The sequence below is a fragment of the Ceratotherium simum genome, chromosome 15 (genome assembly GCF_057802395.1).
Source record: "Ceratotherium simum simum isolate JZ-2026a chromosome 15, ASM5780239v1, whole genome shotgun sequence".
Lineage (NCBI taxonomy): Eukaryota > Metazoa > Chordata > Mammalia > Perissodactyla > Rhinocerotidae > Ceratotherium > Ceratotherium simum.
In genome coordinates this window covers 22,832,550-22,854,227 of record NC_141914.1, presented here as the reverse complement: position 1 = coordinate 22,854,227, position 21,678 = coordinate 22,832,550, and the positions used below count along the sequence as shown (strand labels likewise).

General features: G+C 38.9%; 1 protein-coding gene across 5 annotated transcripts in view; it reads left to right on the top strand.

The window, feature by feature from the left end:
• The first annotated feature begins 9,734 nt into the window (after nucleotides 1-9,734).
• Nucleotides 9,735-21,678, top strand: part of GOLGB1 (golgin B1) — a 74,763-nt gene continuing 62,819 nt past the window's right edge. For 4 of the 5 annotated variants that reach the window (XM_087439677.1, XM_087439676.1, XM_087439675.1 and 1 more), the window contains exons 1-3: nucleotides 9,735-9,838; nucleotides 19,818-19,865; nucleotides 21,015-21,109. In XM_087439677.1, coding sequence (XP_087295803.1) covers nucleotides 21,017-21,109 — 93 coding nt within the window. In that variant the 5' untranslated portion in view covers nucleotides 9,735-9,838; nucleotides 19,818-19,865; nucleotides 21,015-21,016. Of the gene's footprint in view, nucleotides 9,839-9,894; nucleotides 10,444-19,817; nucleotides 19,866-21,014; nucleotides 21,110-21,678 lie in introns of those variants that run through there. The other variant, XM_087439674.1, reaches the window with a different exon arrangement.

Sequence of the window (21,678 nt, the reverse complement as noted above, 5' to 3'; positions counted from 1 at the left end):
GGAGCCAGCGTGGGCAAAAACAACCCTGTCCTCCAAATACTGATGATCTCTTCTCTAATCAATGATTGCTGCTTCTGATCACAGAGGTCCAGACAAAGAACAGGGTGGCTATTGATTTTGCACCTTCCCACACTATTGCAAGCCACTCCCCCTCTGGCTGAAGTGACTTACACGAGATTTAAAGGAATAGTACCCCATTTTCCCCTCCCTTCATTTTTCTCTTTTTCTCCTTTGGGAGCCAGACATTCAAGATGAGGGCATTCAAAAGCAACTGCATATATGGAAAACATTAGAAAGTGATCATTCATGCCCAGAGAAAGGCACAGGCTCAGAAAAGACCTGAGAAAATCGTTTACTACACCTTATGCTGATCCTTGGCACAGAGACAGCCTACAACAATCAAAAAAACAAAAACAATAACAAAAAACAGCCAACACTGGGGAAGGGGGAAAATCTGATTTCCAGAGATACTACATTATTAGATTCAAATGTCCAGTTTTCAACAGAAAATCTTAAGGCATATGAAGAAACAGGAAAGAATGGCCAATGCAAAGGAAAAAAACCAAAGCAACAGAAACAGTCCCCGAAAAAGACCTGATGGAAGATCTACTAGACAAAGACTTTACAACAATTGTCTTAAAGGATGCTCAAAGAACTAAAGAAAGATGTAGAGAAACTCAGGAAAATGATAAATGAACAAAATGGAAATATCAACAAAGAGATGGAAAACCTAAAAAGAAACCAAAAAGAAATTCTAGAGCTGAAAAGTACAATCACTGGAATGAAAAATTCACTGGTGTGATTCAAAGGCAGGTTTGAGCAGGCAGAAGAAAGAATCAGTGAACATGAAGATACGACTATGAAAATTATTGAGTCCGAAGAACAGAAAGAAAAAAAATTGAGGAAAAGTGAACAGAGCCTAAGAGACCTGTGGGACACCATCAGATGGACCAATATACACATTGTGAGAGTCCCAGAAGGAGAAGAGAGAGAAAAGGGAAGGGAGAATATTTGAAGAAATAATGGCTGAAAACTTGCAAATTTGGGCTGGCCCAGTGGCATGGTGAAGTTCAGTATGCTTTGCTTTGGCAGCCTGGGGTTCATGGGGTTGGATCCCAGGTGCAGACCTACACCACTCATCAAGCCATGCTATGGAGGTGTCCCACATACAAAATAAAGGAAGATGGACACAGATGTTAGCTCAGGGCTGCTCTTCCTCAAGCAAAGAGAGGCAGACTGGCAACAGGTATTAGCTCAGGGCCAATCTTCTTCACCAAAAAAACAACAACAAAAAACTTTCAAATTCAATGAAAGACATAAATATAAACATCCAAGAAGCTCAATGAATTCCAGGTAAGAGGAACACAAAGAGACCCATACTGAGACACACTATAATCAAACTTTTGAAAGCCAAAGGTAAAGAGAGAATCTTGAAAGCAGCAAGAGAAAAGTGACTTGTCACATACAAGGGATCCTCAATAAGATATCAGCAGATTTGTCATCAGAAACTTTGCAGGCCAGAAGGCAGTAGACTAATACATTCAAAGTGCTAAAAGAAAAAAACTGTCACCCAAAAATCCTACATCTGGAAAAACTATTCTTCAAGAGTGTGGAAAAAATTAAAACATTCCCAGATAAACAAAAGCTGAGAGAGTTGGTTACCACTAAGCCTGCCCTGCAAGAAATGCTCAAGAGAGTCTTGTAGGGTGAAATGAAAGGATACTAGACAGTAACTCAAAGCTGTGTAAAGAAATAAATATCTCAATAAAGGTGATGGGAGGCATCTGAGTGAATACAACAGCATCTGAGAAGATGGAATGAACCATTTGAATGATTCAGTGTACATACCATGGATTCGTGGCTGTGGTTTTTCCATAGCCTCTTAAATCATTTCTTATTTAGGACTGTTGCAAAATAATTCATATGTAATGGGGATATTCAAAGTCTCAAATGATGTCAAAAAAGTTATACATTTTAAATAAGATCTTGAAAATAGAAGCATCTATAGAAATTGTTCTCATAGGCCACATTTACATTTAAAATAAAAGCAACCACATAGAAATATTAGCCCAGTTTGTTTTTAAATGTCTTTTAGCCTTCAAAATATATTCACTAAATATAATATTATAAAGAAATCAATTTTAGCAAGATGAAGAAAACATTCAGTTTCTAAATATCTCAAAGAAATGAGGGAAACATGATGTTCTCAAAGGCCTATTTTCTTTTTGCCAAAATGTCAAGAACGTTCATGGCAACAGGACTATATTTATATAGCACTCTACTATACTCTTATGAATTAAAGAACTTAAAAGTTTTACATCTAAAAAATTATGTTCTCTATTTCTTATTATTTTTTTTATTTTTTGAGGAAGAGTGGCCCTATGCTAACATCTGTTGCCAATCTTCCTCTTTTTCTTTTTTTTTTATCCCCAAAGCCCCAGTACATAGTTGTGTGTCATAGTTGTAGAGTTGTAGCTCTTCTATGTGGGACGCCACCTCAGCATGGCTTGATGAGCAGTAAGTAGGTCCACGCCCAGGATCTGAACTGGCGAACCCTGGGCCGCCAAAGTGGAACATGCGAACTTAACTGCTACACCACCAGGCCAACCCTTGTTCCCTATTTCTTAATAAAACTTTTAAAATTCTACTTGCTTCACTTTTTCAATGGGTGTTTTGAACAGAGGTTCTATAGTTTCCTTGTCAGCCAAATAGAGGAGAAACTGAAGAGCTTGTGTTCTGTGGGCAAAAGTTAACTGATGCATACCTAATGTTTGTAAAACTAAAAACGGTTTGGAGAGTTGCTCATCTGCATGTTGTAGTTGGGTAAATGAGTTTCAAATTAGGTAACATAAGCAACATAATTTTTTTTTTTAAATTAAAGTCAGTCTCTTCCTGTAGAGTCCACTGTATAGAACAATGGTTCTCAATGTGTGATCCATGGACCCCTATGGGAGGGGGCGAGGGCTGAGACCCTTTCAGTATAGAAGGGTCAAAACTATTTTCATAATAACACTAAGATGTTATTTGCCTTTTACACTGTGGTGATATTTGCTCTGATGGTACAAAAGCAATGGTGCGCGCAACTGCAGGCACAAATCAAGGCAAGGGCCCTCAACTGTTCTAGCAGCCATTGTATTCTCCATAGCCACACATCCACAGTATTGAAGACAAAAGATGACTCCTACTTAAGAATCTTCTTGATGAAGCAGTAAAAATTAATTTATTAAACCTCAACTCTTGAATATATTAATATGAATTCACATTTGAGTATATGCTAATATCAACTGAAAGGCATTTATTAAAAAATAAAATTATATAAACTTACAAATAAATAAATAATGTTTAAAATAAAAGTAATATGTCTATTGTACCTGTATATAGAATATACTGTGTGTGTGTGTTCCTGAACATTTCTGCATATTCAGTTATGACACATTGGTAGCTTGAAATCAGTCATACTAGGTGTGCCCATACTGCAGAAATCAGTAAGTGGTACACATCCAAAATTTCACCCCTGGAGAAACATTTCCCCTGGTTGTTAAACATTTACTAGCACATCACTGGATATAATTTACCTACACCAAAGTTCTTTGGGATTCATGATGCTTAATTTTATGTGACAAGTTGGCTGGGCTAAGGGATGCCCAGATAGCTGGTAAAACATTTTTTCTGGGTGTGTCTGTGACAGTGTTTCTGCAAGAGGTTGGTACTTGAATCAATAGACTGAGTAAAGAAAATCCATTCTCACCAATGTGGGCAGGCATCATCCAATCTCTTGAGAGTCCTAATAGAACAAAAAAGTAGAAGGAAGGACGAATTCTTGCTGTCTCTTCTTTAGCTGGGATGTCTGCCCTCAGACATAGGAGCTCCTGGTTCTCAGGCCTTTGACTGGGACTGAATTGCACCGCTGGCTTTCCTGGTTCTCCAGGTTGCAGAAGGCAAATTGTGGGACTTCTCATCCTTCCTAACTGTGTGGGCCAATTCCTACAGTAAACCTCCTCTTATATATCCTATTGGTTCTGATTTTCTGGAGAACCTTATATAGGGCCTTCATTAATATTTAAGTATATTAAGTGATCCTGAAACTCAAAAGTTTAAAAACTGCTGATCTAGGATGATCATTTCAGCATTACTCTTTACCAGTTGGTCCCTTACCTAATCTATTTGAGAATGTAAGGATATGCTAATCATAGACCCTTCATCAAATCATCCCACCTTGACTCTTTCCAGGAATGTAATGATACTACTACTGCTTTAAATAATAACATTTACTGTGTGATATGTGCCCATCTCTGCTAAGTATTTTATGGTCATCACCCAATTTAATCCTTACGACAACCCTACAAGACAGGAACACGCATAATTTCCATTTTATAGATGTGAAAACTGAAGCTGAGAGACACTGACTAACTTGCCCAAGTTGAACTCTAAAAGGAACCACTTATTCATTTCAATTAATCGTTCATTCACTCACTCTTTTGGAACTTGGGATTTATGTAGGTATTTAATTGGTTGCATGAAAATGGCCCATCAACTTTATGGAAGCCCTCTTGAGGGCTAGGATTGTGCCCTGCATTTTTTCTTTTAGTCCCTCCACTAAGCATTATGCACTTTGAGGTATGCAATTAATATCTGTTAAATGACTGAGTTCTCAGTATTTGACCAAGTGTCTATTATGTCAGAGATGTTAAACTCTAAGATACAGCTATTCATTCAATGAATATCTATAAGCATTTATAATGTACAAGACGCTATGCTAGACGCAGAAGACAGATAGTGTCTGCTAATGGAGCTTACGTTCCAGTAGAAGAGAGAAACATTAAGCAAGTAAATGATTTACAGTGTGGTGACTGTTATTTTGCAGGGAGTGATATGTACAGGAGAATCACTAACTTAGTCTGGGAGATGGACACAAGAAGCCCCTCAAGGAAGTGAACTGAAGAATGAACTGATCAGTTGAAGGAGCAGAAGTGTTCCAGTCAGAGGAAATGAAAAAATACTATATCTATTCAACCAATTTATTATGAAGAGGCACTTAGTAACTATTTGCTGAGTGTGGATTAGTCTAGCACACATGGAAAAGTGGGCTTTCCCTGACATTAAGAGATCCAAGCAATTTTAAGTGCTCTGGATTTTCATGTAATACACTCACAAGAATAAATAATCAGCAGAATAGAAATATTAATAAAAATAAATAAAATTAAAGTAATAAATATGGAATGAATAAATTGGCTTTACAGGATGCCCATATGACATACAGAAGACAAGAAAGTTAAGGCAAGGTCTTAGATGGCTGGCTCTTGAATGTGCAACCCTCAGCACTACACAGGCATATAGAGGAAGCACAAATTTTAACGGAAAAGAGTCTCCCAGGGAGCAGAGACTCAACACCTGTGTCCTTACAGGAGTCCTATAAAGTGTCTTATTACCAGGTCTATAAATTATGCAGCCAAATCCTTCATTCATATTAATCAGTCTGTATGTCTTGTGCCTGTCAACCTAATTAAAATGTAAGGCAAGTGAATGAGAAGGTTGTTAATCTTGAGGGTTGAGAGGAATAAGGCAGGAGACATAGGCTAGGGCTGCATTTCCTTCAGGGATCAGAGGGGAGGCTGTTAACTCCTGGTCACACAAAACCTATTAATATAAACTTGGTTTTGACTCTAGGTTGAATACACCTTCTTAAACAACATGCTTAGTACTCTAAAGCAGTAAATGGAGAAAATCTCTCTTTCTTTTTTTGGTGAGGAAGATTGGCCCTGAGCTAACATCTTTTGCCAATCCTCCTCTTTTTGCCTGAGGAAGACTGTCGCTGAGCTAACATCTGTGCCAATCTTCCTCTATTTTGTATGTGGAATGCCACCAGAATATGGCTTGATGAGCAATGTGTAGGTCTACGCCTGGGATCTGAACCCGCAAACCCCGGGCCACCAAAGCAGAGCGCACAAACTTAACTGCTATGCCACTGAGCTAGCCCCCCAAAAATCTCTTAACTGTTAAAGAAATCTTATGATAAAGATCAAGGGAAGTTTACTGAGCAGGACACACCTAGAACAATTTAGAGACAATTAGGAAGCCCATAGACTTTCTCACAATATATGCTCTATATGCAAATCTTCAAATTTATTACTTATATCACCAATGGTGGGGTGACTTTGTTAATTCTGGTGATGCTCTTTGCTAGGAATATCAGTGAGAGTAGGTTTTAGTGATATAGTCCTTGAAAGTACCTATGAAGCATATCAGAGATGTCAGTTTGATAGATAACTTGAGTTCTATTGGCCTCTTTGTGCTAGTATATATTAGAGCTACATCCTAAAGAACATTTATAGTACTTGGGAGCTCTCCAAAAGAGTGGCCTGCCACATCCCCTAAGATTCACGATAAGAATATTCTTCAAACTGATGGGCTGGAGAAACCCCCATCACAAATCTTGCTTAGAGGCCTAGGATTTATTCTTAGATCCTAGATCAAAAATAAGCCACACCAGTGCCTGGCACATGGTCTGTGCTTACAAAGTATTTGTTGAATGAATGTTGAATAAGAGCTTTATGGTTACACCTCCTAGGAATTCTCTTCTCTTTGATTTCAGATTCCTCGTGCCTTTGGCTCTAAGTGGCCAGGATGAGAAAGTCACTATTATTCCCCATATGACTTCCTCATATATTAAAAATGCTCAACAATGATTCATACAGAAATAGTATCTGATTCACTGTGGCATGAATGTTGCTTAGCCTCTACAAAATACCATTGCTTCATCCCCTACAGAAAACAAGCCCACCTGTCTGAGCCATTCCCCACTCTTTGCCTATCATGGCTTCCAAGGTTCTCTGCCTGGCTCCACATGCTCCATGAAGTACCCAGAGCCTGCTGATGCTGTGGGGAAGACTCTTGAAGTTAAAAGAGGCCTCAATCAATTCTCTGGAGCCTGGCCTATTCCAGGCCTTTGAATCAAACAGCTCTAGCATCTCTAGGCCCTGCAGACACAATAGGAGTCTTAGTGATCTCTTCTTTAGCTGTCAGAGGAGCAGCCCCCAGCCAGACCACGGCTGGGAGACAACCGTGTCATCCCCTAGGCAAGGATGCCTGGTCTGTCTCTTTAGCTCTCCTGCTCTCTCATGTGCCACAGTCCCTGCTTAGCCCTGCCCACCTTTGGGGAAATTGCTACTGCTTGAAGATGCTCAGCAAGAGCTGGAAGACAGGCATTGGGGCCTTAACATCAAAGTAGGAGCAGAAACTGGCAAGCTTCTGTATCCCTCAGGCATGAGGGACGCCTCTCAGAAGCCTGGAACCAGGACATCTGCTCACTCCACACTTACAGCCTTCCCAAGACCAACCTGCCACACTTACTCCCCAACCCAATGCTCATCCAGCAGGAGGTAAGGAAGCACCATATACAGAATGGGTCCCCAAATCTCAATCTCTTCCATCCTCAAAGACAGACTATATACAGGGACCCGTGGAGACCAGGAACCTGGAGCTGGGAAGGAAAATACACACCAAGGGCTGCTGTACCTTCTAAGTTTTAAGGAGTACAAAAGGATGAAACAAAAGTCACCAGGCCTAGTCTCAGTTTTCCTAAAGCCAGCCCAGTCTCACCATGGGTCTGTGCTTAATCAGGAGTGTCAACATTCCCAGGAGGAAAGTCAGGAGAACAAAAGTCCCAATTCCTGTAGAAAGTCTCCTCTGGCATCTGTTTCTAGGAGTCAATTGGTATGAAGGATGACTACCCACTGTGACATGGAGACAAATGGTCTAATCTACCCCATGCCATATTGGCTTCCTTGGAACACCAGAACAGAGCCCAAATAATTCACAGAGCAGCAGTATCTCTGTCCTCAGCATAGGTGGGACACCAGTTCCCATCTGCTGCAGCTGCATTCTGCAGGCAGACCCTAGTCAATAAATGGGCACCAAAGTATAATCAGGTACCTCCACACTTCCAGAGAAGACACCCATGACTCACTACCTAGGAGGGCTGGTGAGTTTAAAAAATGACCTTTTCTTAGGCTTTGAGTACGGGGTGTTTAGTACTCTGGATTCTTCCGGGATTTTTGCTGATGTAGGGGAACATAACCAATAAGGACTCAGAGCTCTGCAGAGCAAGTATACACAGATATTCTTATACAAAAGCCAAATCTCATAATTTAGACTTTTCTTCACAACTACGTAATCCTGATTAATGAGGATTTTATTTAATGAGGACTGTATTTAAATATAACTCAGACCAGCTACGTGAGAGGTCTGCACATCATCAGGGAGCTGTTTCAGCTGTCCATGCAGTGGGCTGGGTGCCTCAGCCCTAAACAGCTGCAGCTGATATTCAGCAACATTCCCTTGCCCAGACCTCAACTAGAAGCTCTTGGGAGATCCTGCAGAAGAAGACGTTCCAAGCCCTGGCTCCGGTCTTATGTCAGGCTCTGGAAGGGCTGCCCTGTACATTCCAAGTTTTAAGGAGCACAAGAGCATAAAACAAGTCATCAGGCGTGGTCTCAGGTTTTCTAAAAATGCTGTCCCCTGTATGCACTATAACCCTTCTTGGCTTATTTTTTCCCTAAGCATTTTGCCATCTGCCAAATTATACTTATTTATCTTTATTTTCTCTCTCCTTACTAAATTATTAGTCCGAAAACGGCAGGAATTTTTGTCTCTTTTGATGTCAGCTGTATCTCCATGTCCAAGAACAGTATACAGTAACTGCAGGGGACTGCGGTTTTAGATGGGTAGCCAGCAAACACCTTACTGAGCTGATGTTGAACTACAAAGGGGTGCGTAAGCATTAGGGTGAGGACGCATACAGTGGGCTAGCTGAGTGCCTGGCATACAATAAGACTCAATAAATTCAAACTAATACTCTGATTGTCAAGAGTGCCTGAAATCACGGGAGCTGGCTACTTTTTTCCCTTTCCTTAGGGGCTTCAGGAGATAATGTATGATTTCGGTGACTGTTCCTGGAGCTCCTCATTGACTCTCATCTCAGTACCGGAGCCCTCAAATCTCACTTTTTGCTTAAGGCCCAGCTCAAGTGCCACTTCTTAAAAGGCACTTTCCTAGTATACTATTCTCTCTCGCTCATGTCCTTAGAGACATCTCTGATCCTCTTTCATTCAGACGCCGGGTTCTAGTCGGAGTTCCAACACTAAGTCGCTATTTGTTTTCGGACGAGTCACTTTAATCTGGTTCTCATTTTTCATCCCTAAAAAGTCATATAAGACGACCTACTTCCCGGCTCTAATATTTAACGACTCAAAAGAGCAAAACCCACATCCCCACGCCCTTCTCAAAGCTCACTCGACAATCCTAACGGTAGCTGGCGCCCGCTGTACGGGGTCTCCGCAAAAGCCTAAGCTGTAGTCGCGGGCGGTCACTGCCTACGTGGCGGAGGAACTGGTTTCTGGAGGAGGAACCGGAGGAAACCGGCAGAGCTACCTCACCCTGGAAACACCTGCCCTTTCCCAGACCGTCCGCCCTCTCGGCATTTCCGGGTCTCCCCCGATTTTCTTCCGGAACACTTGCTCGCGTCTGACTCCGCCCCCCTCCACTCTTTAGAGTCCATTGGCTGTTTCTTTGAGGAAGAGGAGCATTTCCGGGCGTTGATTGGTTTCTGTCATTATTGATGGGTTAGTTACAAACAAGGCGTGCCTGGTCTCCCTGGGAACGCTCTGCCGATAGCCCTGATTGGTCCTTGTCCTAATTCCATCTCCCATCCCAACTGCGAGTGGTTGAGTCCCTTGGCGGGGTGCGGCGGCGGTAGGTGTGGCGTATGGGATTCCCGAGCTGACGTGGCTTAAATTTGGGAGGCGGGGCAGCTAAAGCCTCCGGTGGCAGCCTCTTTCAGGTGAGTGGGGGGAAGCTCCCCGACTCCTTCCCTCCTAGAGTCACCCCCGCCACAAGGCCCGCGGGGGCTGCCGAAGCAGCCCCACTCGGGTCCCCTCCTCGCCCCGCCTCCCCTCGATTCAGTCCCGAATCCGGCCCATCATCCGCCTCACTTTACCTATCAGGCCTAGTTCTAGTCGCCCACACTCTAGCTCGCCCCGCCAGAGGGCTTCGGGGTCGCCCTGCGCGGCCTTGGAGACATATGCGCTGTGTGCCCCCTCGCAGGACGTTTCTTCTCCGGGAGCGACGGAGAAAGGCGCTCGGGTCAGTCCTGTCCGCAGGGCCCTGTTCCCTGAGCGGCCTGCTCAGGCCGGCCTGGGTACACAGCGGCTGACGTAGGAGAGAACCTGCCGGGCCCCTGCGCTCAGTCCCGGAACAAACTTAGTGTCCGGAAGGGGAGGCGGGACCCAAACAAATCAAAGGTCGTGAGGGCAGAGATCATAGAAACATTGGAGATATTAACGCCAACGAGGGCTTGTCCAACGATCCTGCTAATGAGTTGCTGGAGAGATTCGGAGAGAGGGATGATTCTTGTGACCCCATCAACACTAAAATCCCAGGAATAAGGTGGGCAGGCTGTTAGAGGAAATGGAACCCTGAGGAAAGTTCTGGAGGAAAAAGAACTTGATTTGGTGGTGTGGAGGATGTTTATTCTGCTTAATGGGCGTGGTGTGTAGGAATGTGAAGGGAAGGTTGAGCCCCTTGACAAATGAGGAATATATTTGTCTGACTTATTTAAAGAGTTCCAGCTGGCCTATGGGGAGAGAACAACTTAAGAGTAGGACAGAAATATTTAAAATAACTGGATAAGTACTTTCACTTTTGGAGGTAGTTGGAAACTTTCTGAGCTTTTAAAGAATCTTAACGGTTCTGTGCAAGATGGCAGTGAAATCCCTTGCAGAAAGGTTGGAGGCTTTTCCAGAAGCATGAAGTAATTAAATTCGGATGGTCAGAATGATTACGAATGCTCAAAATCAGGAAACGTTCTTTTGGAAAATGACAGGATTTGATCCTGGAATAGATATACAGTTAAAAGTTGAAGAGAACTAAAAAATTGCCTTGCACACTGACTGTTTCACAGCTTTTGCTTCACCTCTTGACCACGGAATGACCATTTAATGCTTTCCTCTTCACTGCCTTAAATTTGACTACATCACTAGCTTCCAAATATTTTTGTGTGTGTGTGAGGAAGATGGGCCCTGAGCTAACATCTGCAAATCCTCCTCTTTTTGCTGAGGAAGAGTGGCCCTGGGCTAACGTCCATGCTCATCTTCCTCTACTTTATATGGGACGCTGCCACAGCATGGCTCGACAAGTGGTGCGTCCGTGCGCGCCTGGGATCCGAACTGGGGAACCCTGGGCCACCGCGAGCGTGCGCCCTTAACTGCTTGTGCCACCAGGCCGGCCCCCCAAATATTTTTAATTGCATACTCTATCAGTAAACCTTTTTGAGCAAGCATCCTCCAAATATTGTATATTTAATTATGGATACTATATGAATTGCAGTGTAAATACATTACTTATTCCAAAACATGTATTTTAAAAGATGCAAAAGAAATTCTTGCCCATTCCCTGGGACACTCTCAACCTAATTTGGAGATCACATAAAGGTGTTTCCTTATTCTTCAAGAAGTCTGTTTGTATTTCTGAGGACTTCCAGACTAGGGGGAACTTCCATTCTTTTTTTTTTATTCTAAGGCCTGGATAACAGCCTCTGCTAAAAGTAATCATCTTTAAGAGAGAATTCTTTTTTCTTTGTGCTTGACTCTTAAAGGCCTCCTCTCTTTTTAACCTTTTGCATTAATGGATTAATTAAAGGGATGTAGATTTTACTCTTGTTTATAAAAAATAAATCATAAACTTCTCTAGGTTAACTACTATTAGGGATAAATTATTTAGGGCACATCTCACCACTGGTCATTACATACTAGTCTATTGTTAGGAACCACTATATAAAAGGATGTTAGGCTCTGTAATACTCTATTTTTAATTAAGCTATTTTAAAATCAGCAATATGTGCTTTTGGCAAAATTAAATTCAATACCAAAGGATATAATGTTAAAACAGAAATCTCTTTCTCCTCTGTCTACTGACCCTTTTCCCCATTCCCTACTTCCCAAGAGTAAGCACTGTATTTATTCTTAAGAAACTTTCTGATCATATTCAAGCACATATATAGTATATACCCCCCTCCTTTTTTCTCTCACACAGGTGGAATCATAATATACATACTATTTTACACCTTTCTTTTGCCACTCAATACTATATATTAGGTATTTTTCTATATCCGTAAGTATAAAACCACCTCATTCTTTTAAAAAGCTATACAGCATTCCCTTGTAGAAACATCAAAATGTATTTGGCCAGTCCTCTGTTGATGGACATTTAGGTTGTTTTCAGACATTAGCCATCACAAACACTGCTGTAGTGAACATCCATGTTCGTATATCCTTGTGCCCTTGCGTGAGCCTATCTGTAATATAAACAATATGGAATTCTTTGGGGCTGTACTACTCTGAATCATTTCATTTTAGTCTATGTATTGCTCGAAAATACTACTTATAAAATTATAAGTATATATAAAGGATATGAGTGCCCTCATGCCTCCAGCCCTATTTGCAGCCCCAGTGAAGAATGTTGGGTGATGAGGTTACAAAGAAAATAGTTTATCTTCTCTATCTCTACCAGCCAAGAAGCTTTGTCAAGCTCTGTGACTGGGCAAATTACTTAACCTCCCTATGCCTTAGTTTACTCACCTTAAAACTGGGATATTGTAGTTACCTCCTCCTTGGGGTTGTTTTAATAATAAAATGAGTACAGTAATGAGGATAAATAAGTTATTATATGTAAAGCAATTGGAGCAGTACTTAGTGCATAGTACTGTGTGTATAAATTATAGCTACCATTTACTTCTAAATTTGTTAATGAAAATAGTAAGGTTTTGTTTCACGAAAAATAATTTTAATTTTTTAATTGTAAAACTATAATATTGCATTTGTTTTTTCCAGCTATATAGCACTATTTCCTATCAGCTCCTCAAACTGGTTGATAATCACTTTGAGAATTAAAGAAAACTACTGAGGCTCAACTAAATAAGCATTAAATAAGTTTGAGGCGTGAGCTGGAAGTCTAACCATTTTCTGTGTTTTTATTTCTGTGGGAAAATGTGATTTAAATTCCAAAGCAAATTGTGCATATGCCTATATACACAGGCACGCACTCACTGTCTTCAGGTATTTTATTTTCCCATGCATTTTGTACTAAGTTCTTCGTAGTTAGGGACATGCCTTATATTTCTTTTTATATTTTTGTGGCTCCTGGCATAATGCTCTACACCAAGTAGGTATTTTGAAAATAATTATTGATCTCAGTGGAGACTTTGAGAAAATAAGACTCATTGAATTGTAAGTGTTGAGATCCTGTGGCAGGGTTTGTGGAAGGTGTGGCCAGCATTGACTTTGAAGGATTCATTTATTTGCCTAAGTGTTTTATTGAAGCCTGGCCTTGGCATGAAGCTCTTTATTTTAGTCTTTTCCCGAGTTGCTACTCATGATTCTGGTGCTTTGTAAAATAATAGCAAGGGCATTGCTTGTCCAGCAGTCACATATATTCCTTACATGAATTTATTACTATGAACATGAATATTTTCCCCTTCACTAATTTTTGTATATGCGTTTGCCCATTTCTGTCCTACAGTGAGATCCGTCTTTCTTCATTTAGTTTAAGCTGGCTACTTAGTGGCTCTCTTGCCCTCAAGTTCCCAACCTTTGAGCTACCTAAAGCGCTTAACTGTGCCTGAGATGCCTTTCCCATTTACATTTCCATATGATTCCTTTCATGTCAACAGCCACAGAAATCACTCTTGAATCATGGAGTCATATACAGGGACATTAGAATGCTCCTTGTCAGTCTTCTTCATTTTAAGATGAGGAAACTGTAGAGTGACTTACCCAGCACAACATGACCTCTTTGTGTTGGAGCCAGGACTGGAAGCTCAGTTCCTGGCTCCCACTTTGGTGCTCTTTCCACTGTGCCATCTACCTTCTCTTGGACCTCTCAGACTGTTGAATCAGTCTATGAGATGCTTCTTTTACTTAAGCCTGAAATGGCACATCCCTGATACTGATCTTTCCTTTCTTCAAATGTACATATTTTTAAATGGTTGTTTGAGAAAAGTAACCCATTTTCCATTTAAAGAACTTTTTTGTCTTATTCAATACTGCTTATTTAGCTGAGAGACTTGGAAATGTCTTAACTTCTCTGAGTGTCAGTTCTCCTCATCTATAAAATGGGGATGATGATAATACCTACCTTGCAGATTTTGTAAGGATTAGAGAGAAATATATATAAAGTGTCTGGTACATATTGCTTAATAATTGTTACTGTTAATATTATTATTATCCTATGTTTGTCTGTATGTGTCCATCATATGCAATAACTTTCACTAGAATGCTGGTGGAGACACACCCTTCTAGGGAGGGTGATCAGAATCTCATGTATGGTAGTGGTGGACTGGGGGGGGAGTTTCAGTTTGAAAACACCATTCAGGATTTTCATTTTATATTTGGAAGATGAAAAAATCATATTTTCACAATAGAAATTACATATCCACCCCAATCTTCTCGGCTAATGGTGATATGCAAAAGATTTGATCTAGGGCATACCACTGTGGGTGAGTATTTGTGTGCCCATGTTTGTGTATACATGGTAGTTTTACATTTCTCTAAAGGGTATATGGTTTAAAAATGGTTGAGAAACATTGTCACTATGTCTGAAATCTCAGTACTTTTCTGTTAAGCCCTAAAGGTAGTGGCAGTAGCAGTAGGATCCAAGCTACTTACAGGAGAACGTGTGGGTGCACACAGCAGGGCTGTGACAGAGGTGGGCTGGGGAATCTGACCTGAAAGTGGGGTATATACAGGTCAGGGTGGGTAACGAGCTAGGAGTTAAGTGGCGAAACCTCCTTATGGACAACTTGAGCTGTTAATTGATTTTTTGAAAACCTTTTTATTGTAAAATAAAACTCGGGTATATTTTGTCATTTCAAAAATATTATATAAGTATGGAGTTAGATAGTATGTAACCTTTTGGAATTGGCTTTTCTTCATTCAGCATAAGTTCCTGGAGATTCATCTAAATTGTTGGATGTATCAGTAGTTTGTTCGTTTTTATTGCCCTGTAATATTCCTTGGTATGTATGTACCGTAGTTTGTTTAACCATTTGCTTGTTGAAAGACATCCTTGCTGATTCCAATTTTGGGCTCTTACAACTGAAGCTGCTATTCCTGTACAGGTTTGTGTACAGGTTTTTGTGTGAATTTAAGTTTTCGTTTCTCTGAGATAAATGCCTAGGAGTAAAATTATTGGGTCATAAAGTAGTTGCATGTTTAGTTTATAGTTAATTTCTTTTTGATTTTTAAAATTATCCTTTATTTCAACTTTATTTTTTTCTTAAGGCATGATTTGTTGTGGTTATTCATTTTCCTGTTCCCTTTAGTTTCATCTTTGTTTCCAAAATGACTTTTTAAAATTTTCTATTATTTCTTGTATATACTCTTCATTTCTGGGTTTTTCTGGCTTTTTTAGGGGGCAGATAATTGATAAAGTTATTTGTTTTAATTCATTTGAAGAAAGCATCTTATATGTATGTGTTCAGCAAAGTTTGCATCATACAAAATGGTGAGAGTATCAAAGTTTAATTTTTCTTAAAAGTAAATATGATATGCATCGTTTGTGCTCTGCTGTGCTGTTAGGTGCTGCACATACATTTAGCAGTTAATACCTAGCTATTAATTTTTGTCAAGTAGGTGTTAATATTGAAAGTAGATATTGGGTTTTTTTTTAGCTTTTTTGAGGTATAATTGACAAATTAAAAAGTGTGTATATTAAAGGTACACAACATGATGTTTTGATATACGTATACATTGTTAAATGATTACCACAATCAAGCTAATTAATCTATCCATCACCTCACATAGTTAAAATTTTTTTTATGGTGACAACATTTAAGATCTACTCTCTTAGCAAATTTCAAGTATACAATGCAGTATTATTATCTATAGTTACCATGCTGAACATTAGATTCCCAGAACTTATTTATCCTGTGTAACTGAAACTTTGTACCCTTTGACAAACATCTCCCTATTTCTCCTACCCACTAGTCCCTGCCAACCACTATTCTATTCTCTGCTTCTATGAGTTTAACTGTTTTAGATTCCATATATAGATGAGGTCATGTAATATTTATCTTTCTGTATCTGGCTTATTTCACTTAGCATAATGTCCTCCAGGTTCATCCATGTCATCACAAATGACAGGATTTTCTTATTTTTTAGGGCTGAGTAGTATTCCATTGTGTGTATATACCACATTTTCTTTGTCTATTCATCTGTTGATGGACACTTAGGTTGATTCTGTATTTTAGCCATTGTGAATAATGCTGCAATGAACATGGGAGTGCAGATATCTCTTCAAGATACTGATTTCATTTCTTTTGAATATATACCCAGAAGCGGGATTGTGGATCATATGATAGTTGTATTTTTAGTTTTTTGAGGGAACTCCATACTGTTTTCCATGGTGTCTGTACCAATTTACATTCCCACAACAATGTACAAGGGTTCCCTTTTCTCCACATCCTGGCCAATACTTGTTATTTTTTGTGTTTTTGATAATAGACATTCTAACAGGTGTGAGGTGATAGTGTGGTTTTGATTTTCATTCCCCTGATAATTAGTGATGTTGAACATTTTTCATATACCTGTTGGCCATTGTATGTCTTCTTTTGAGAAATGTCTATCTAAATCCTTTGCCCATTTTAAAATTGAGTTATTTGTTTTCTTACTATTGGTTGTTTAAATTCCTTATTTATTTTAGATATTAATCCTTTATCAGATGTATGGTTTACAAATATTTTCTCCTATTCTGTAGGTTGTCTCTTCATTCTGTTAATTGTTTCCTTTGCTGTGCAGAAGGTTTTTAGTTTAATACAGTCTCATTTGTCTATTTTTGCTTTTGTTGTCTGTGCTTTTGGGGTCATATCCAAGAAATCATTACTTACAGCAGTGTCAAGAAGCTTTTTCCCATGTTTTCTTCTACTAGTTTTACAGTTTCAGGTCTTACTTTTAAGTCTTTAATCCATTTTGAGTTGACTTTTGTATAGTGTAAGATAAAGATTCAATTTAATTCTTCTGCATGTGTATATCCAGTGTTCCTAAAACCATTTATTGAAGAGACTGTCCTTTCCCTGTCTGTGTTTTTGGCACCTTTTTTGAAGATCTATTAACAGTAGATGCATAGATTTTTTTTCTGGGCTCTTTATTTTGTTCCATTGGTCTATATGTTTGTTTTTATGCCAATATCATACTGTTTTGATTACTATATCTTTGTAACATTTTGGAATCAAGTAATGTGATGCTTCCAGCTTTGTTCTTGCTCAAGATTGCTTTGGCTATTCAGGGTATTTTGTGGTTCCATACAATTTTAGGATTTTTTTTCCATTTCTGTGAAAATAGACATTGGAATTTTGATAGGGATTGTATTGAATCTGTAGATTGCTTTTAGTGGTATGTATGTTTTAAAAATATTAATTCTTGGGGCTGGCCCAGTGGCATAGTGGTAATTTCACAGGCTCCACTTCAGCGGCCCAGGGTTTGCAGGTTTGATCCCTGGTGCAGACCTATGCACCACTTATCAAGCCATGCTGTGGCGGCGTCCTATATAAAGTAGAGGAAGATGGGCATGGATGTTAGCCCAGGGCCAATCTTCCTCAGCAACAAAGAGGAGGATTGGCAACAGATGTTAGCTCAGGGCTAATCTTCCTCAAAAAAAAAAATTAATTCTTTCAGTCTGTGAACATGGGATATCTTTCCATTTATTTGTCTTTGTCAATTTCTTTCATCAGTGTTTTATAGTTTTCAGTGTACAGATCTTTCACCTCTTTTATTAAATTTATACCTAAGTATTTTATTTTTTGATGCTGTTATAAATTGGATTGTTTTCTTAAATTTTTTTTGACAGTTCATTGTTAGTATGTAGAAATACAAAAATTTTTGTATGTATATTGATTTTGTCCTGCAACTTTACTGAATTTGTTTATTAGTTCTAACCATTTTTTGGTGGAGTCTTTAGAGTTTTCTGTATGTAAAATCATGTCATCTGCAAGCAGAGACAATGTTACTTCTTTCTTTCTGATTTGGGTGCCTTTTATTTCTTTTTCTTACCTAGTTGCTCTGACTAGGATTTCCAGTACTATATTGAATAGAAGTAGCCAGAATGGGCATTCTTGTCTTGTTTCTGATCTCAGAAGAAAAGCTTTCAGCTTTTCACTGTTGAGTATGATGTTAGGTGTGGGCTTGTCTTATATGGCCTTTATTATGGTGAGGTACATTCCTTCTGTACCTAATTTGTTGAGAGTTTTTATCATGAAAGGATGGTGAATTTTGTTAAATACTTTTTATGCATCTATTGAGATAATTTTATGATATTTATCCTTCATTCTTTTAATGTGGTATATCACATGGATTGATTTGTGGATGTTGAACCATCCTTGCATCCCAGGAATAAATCCTACTTGATCATAGTGTATGATCCTTTTATTGTGATGTTGAAATCAGTTTGTTAGTATTTTGTTGAGGATTTTTGCATCTATGTTCATCAGGGATATTGGCCTATAAATTTTCTTTTCTTGTAGTGTCGTTGTCTGGATTTGGTATCAGGGTGGTATCTTGTAAAATGAATTTGAAAGTGTTCCCTCCTCTTCAATTTTTTGGAAGAGTTTGAGAAGGATTGGCATTAATTCTTCTTTAAATGTTGGGTAGAATTCACCAGTGAAGCCATCAAGTCCTGGGCATTTTTTTGTTGAGAGGTTTTTGTTTACTGATTCAATCTCCTTACTTGTTATTGGTCTGTTCAGATTTTCTGTTTCTTCATGATTGAGTAGGTTGTATGTTTCTAGGAATTTGTCCCGCTGGCTCTTTTGCGGTTCTCTTGGTATCAGGTCTGTTGCACTCTTATAGCTTCTGTAAGGGAGGTAAAATTTTGTCTCTATCCTCTTAGGGTTTTTGGCTGGGTCTGAGAATTAAATTGATATAAGACAGATTAACAGGAGAAAAGCATACAAATTTATTTAATGTAAGTTTTATATCACACAGGAGCCCTCATAGGGAAATGAAGACCCAAAGAAGCAGTAAGAGTCTAACATTTATATATTGAGTTGGACAAACAGTAGTAAATTATGAAAATGAGACAAGGCAAAAGGGGATGGTTAATCATGGAGAAGTGACTAGGAAGACAAGTGTTAGTTTACACAGATTTCTCTCAGCCACAACTCCCCATCACTGGAAATAAGAATGTTACTTTCCTCCTGGTATAGGGAGGACATCTTCCATATGCAGCGTTTATTTCTTGCTTTCAGGAAGAAGAAGGGGAGGTCAGAGTGCTCTTCTTGTACCTGCTGTTTATCATGTGCCTTTAGCTCAAAATAATCCTTATCCCAAAATGGCATATTTTGGGGTGGCATATTCTGCCACCTTTCTCTTCCCTCTTCTTCCTCCTGCATGGACAACGATGACACGCAGATCTTATGGCTACTGGTTGTTTGTCTAATCCATGTTCATTTTGCAGTTTGTGGGAAACTTTGTTACAGTTTTTTTGGTAAAGCCTGTCTATTGGTTTTTGGTTTTCTTACCTAGTTGCTGTGTCTATTTTTATGTGAGAATTCAGGAAGATCTAAAATTTATGTTGTCTGCTACTACCGTCTTCTCAGAGTCCCATTGATTGATTTTTTTTTTTTTGCTTGTTTCCAGTGGAGTCTGAAAAATCTGAAGATAAAGTGATTCTGTTTGATAAATTAGGTTCTATTGTGACTTCCTTTGTTGAGTGCAAACATATGTGCGTAATAAAGACTCTTTACTTATGGTGTTCATTTCCTTCATTAACAGAAAATTGAATCTGTAGAGTTGAAAAGAAAGTTTAGAGTCCGTCTACTGGTGAGTTGTGATTTGTTTTTTTAACTGACTAGTAATGAGTCTCACAGCTTGAATGAGTGGTTCTGTATGGTCCTGCTACTTATATATGACCCTATGTTGCCCTTCCAGTGGCTATATGTGTAGTTATATATGGTCCTATGTTGCCCTCTTGGGAGTGGTTCTCTCTTTCCTTTCCTGTTTCACACATATTTTTCAAATGCTGTATGCTACTTAGGTTATCCAAGACAACCTGTTATAGAAACAAAGGTCTCCCCACTTCTTTCTTGATTAGGGACCATGGCTACCCTAAACACTGTTACTACTCTGAGTAAAAGAAAACTGTAGCAGAGACTAGTTTTATTCACGTGCTTGTTTTTGTACAACAGCTTTTATATTTCTCTCTGCTGAAGGTTTTAAAAGTCAAGTAACATTTTATCACTAAACATAAAATTCAGCATAATCACTTATATTAGTGCTGTGTACAGTCCAGTTTTATTTTGATTTTTCCTATCAAAATATTAATATTCTTACTTTCAAGGAGTTTATGGACTGTCAGTTGACACTGATCTGAATATGTAAATAAATAAGTAAATGAATAAATGATGTGTGTGTATATCAATATGTTCAGGTTGTCTATTTCTTCTTGAGTGAGTTTTCTTCTTTTCTAATATGTGCATTTAATGCTATACATTTTGAACAAGGATTATATTTAAATTTTAGTGAAACTACATGGTGTATCAAGAAAGCTTCCTGAAAGAATGGGGTTTATGAGGCACATAAAAAGAAAAATTTCACTGAATCATGGAGTTTAATTGACAAAGTAACAGTCTGGCAGGGGAAGGAATAGTTAGAAGTTCATGTTTGTAAATGAAATCGTGGTGAAAGAAAAGGCATTAAAGAGAACATGTATTATTTTCCACTAAACAATTATGTATGTGTGTTTCATTTAGTGATGGTGATTAAAATCTTTGTGCAGTTGCCACTGAAAAGAACAGTGTGTGACTACACTGTATATACTCAATTGTCTTTTTAAAGACATCATCATGTACAGTCTGTGTCTAATATATATCACCTGCACAGTTTTCTTATTTCACTTGTAGATGTTATAGTTACTGATATAGGAGAAGCCTGTATCCATTTTACTGATTCTTATGTTTTCTTTTCCTGCAGAAATGCTGAGCCGATTGTCAGGATTAGCAAATGTTGTTTTACATGAATTATCAGGAGATGACACTGATCAGAATATAAGGGCTTCCTTAGATCCTGTGAGTAGCTCTGTTCTGAATTAAATTAAGGAAACATCTGTTCTATGTTCTTCTGAGGAAAAGAATTTAAGATAGAAGGGTGTGAGCAGCCTCCCTTGTGCTAGGTGGAAGAGAGGATTAAGAAAAATATTGAGACTTTATAAATGATCTGTCTTCAAGTTTGTAGCCTTAGAGCCACAGTGATGGGAATCAACTCCTGGATGAGATTCTAAAAGTCTTGCTCATTTGTTCCTGTGAGCCTTGTTTAGTGCTAGATTGTTTCAGCTCTCCCTGGGGTATATATTCCTGTTCCATAGGAAAGGTTTGAATGACAAGGGGCAGAACTGGAGCACTTTTCAGGTTTGAGAATATCTGTTTGCTATTGTAAAGCCATCTACCACTTCTCTTATGGTTTGATTGTATTTTCTGAGGCCACATAGGAATCAAAAGAAGTCCTCTAGTTCTCTGAAAAGACAAGCAGTATTGCCTAGTGGTTAAGAGAATTTTATTCAAATACTCTCTTAATTTTAAATTTTGGACTCTTCCACTTAATGGTTTGTGATCTTTGCTTCCCTTTATTTTTCTCTTTG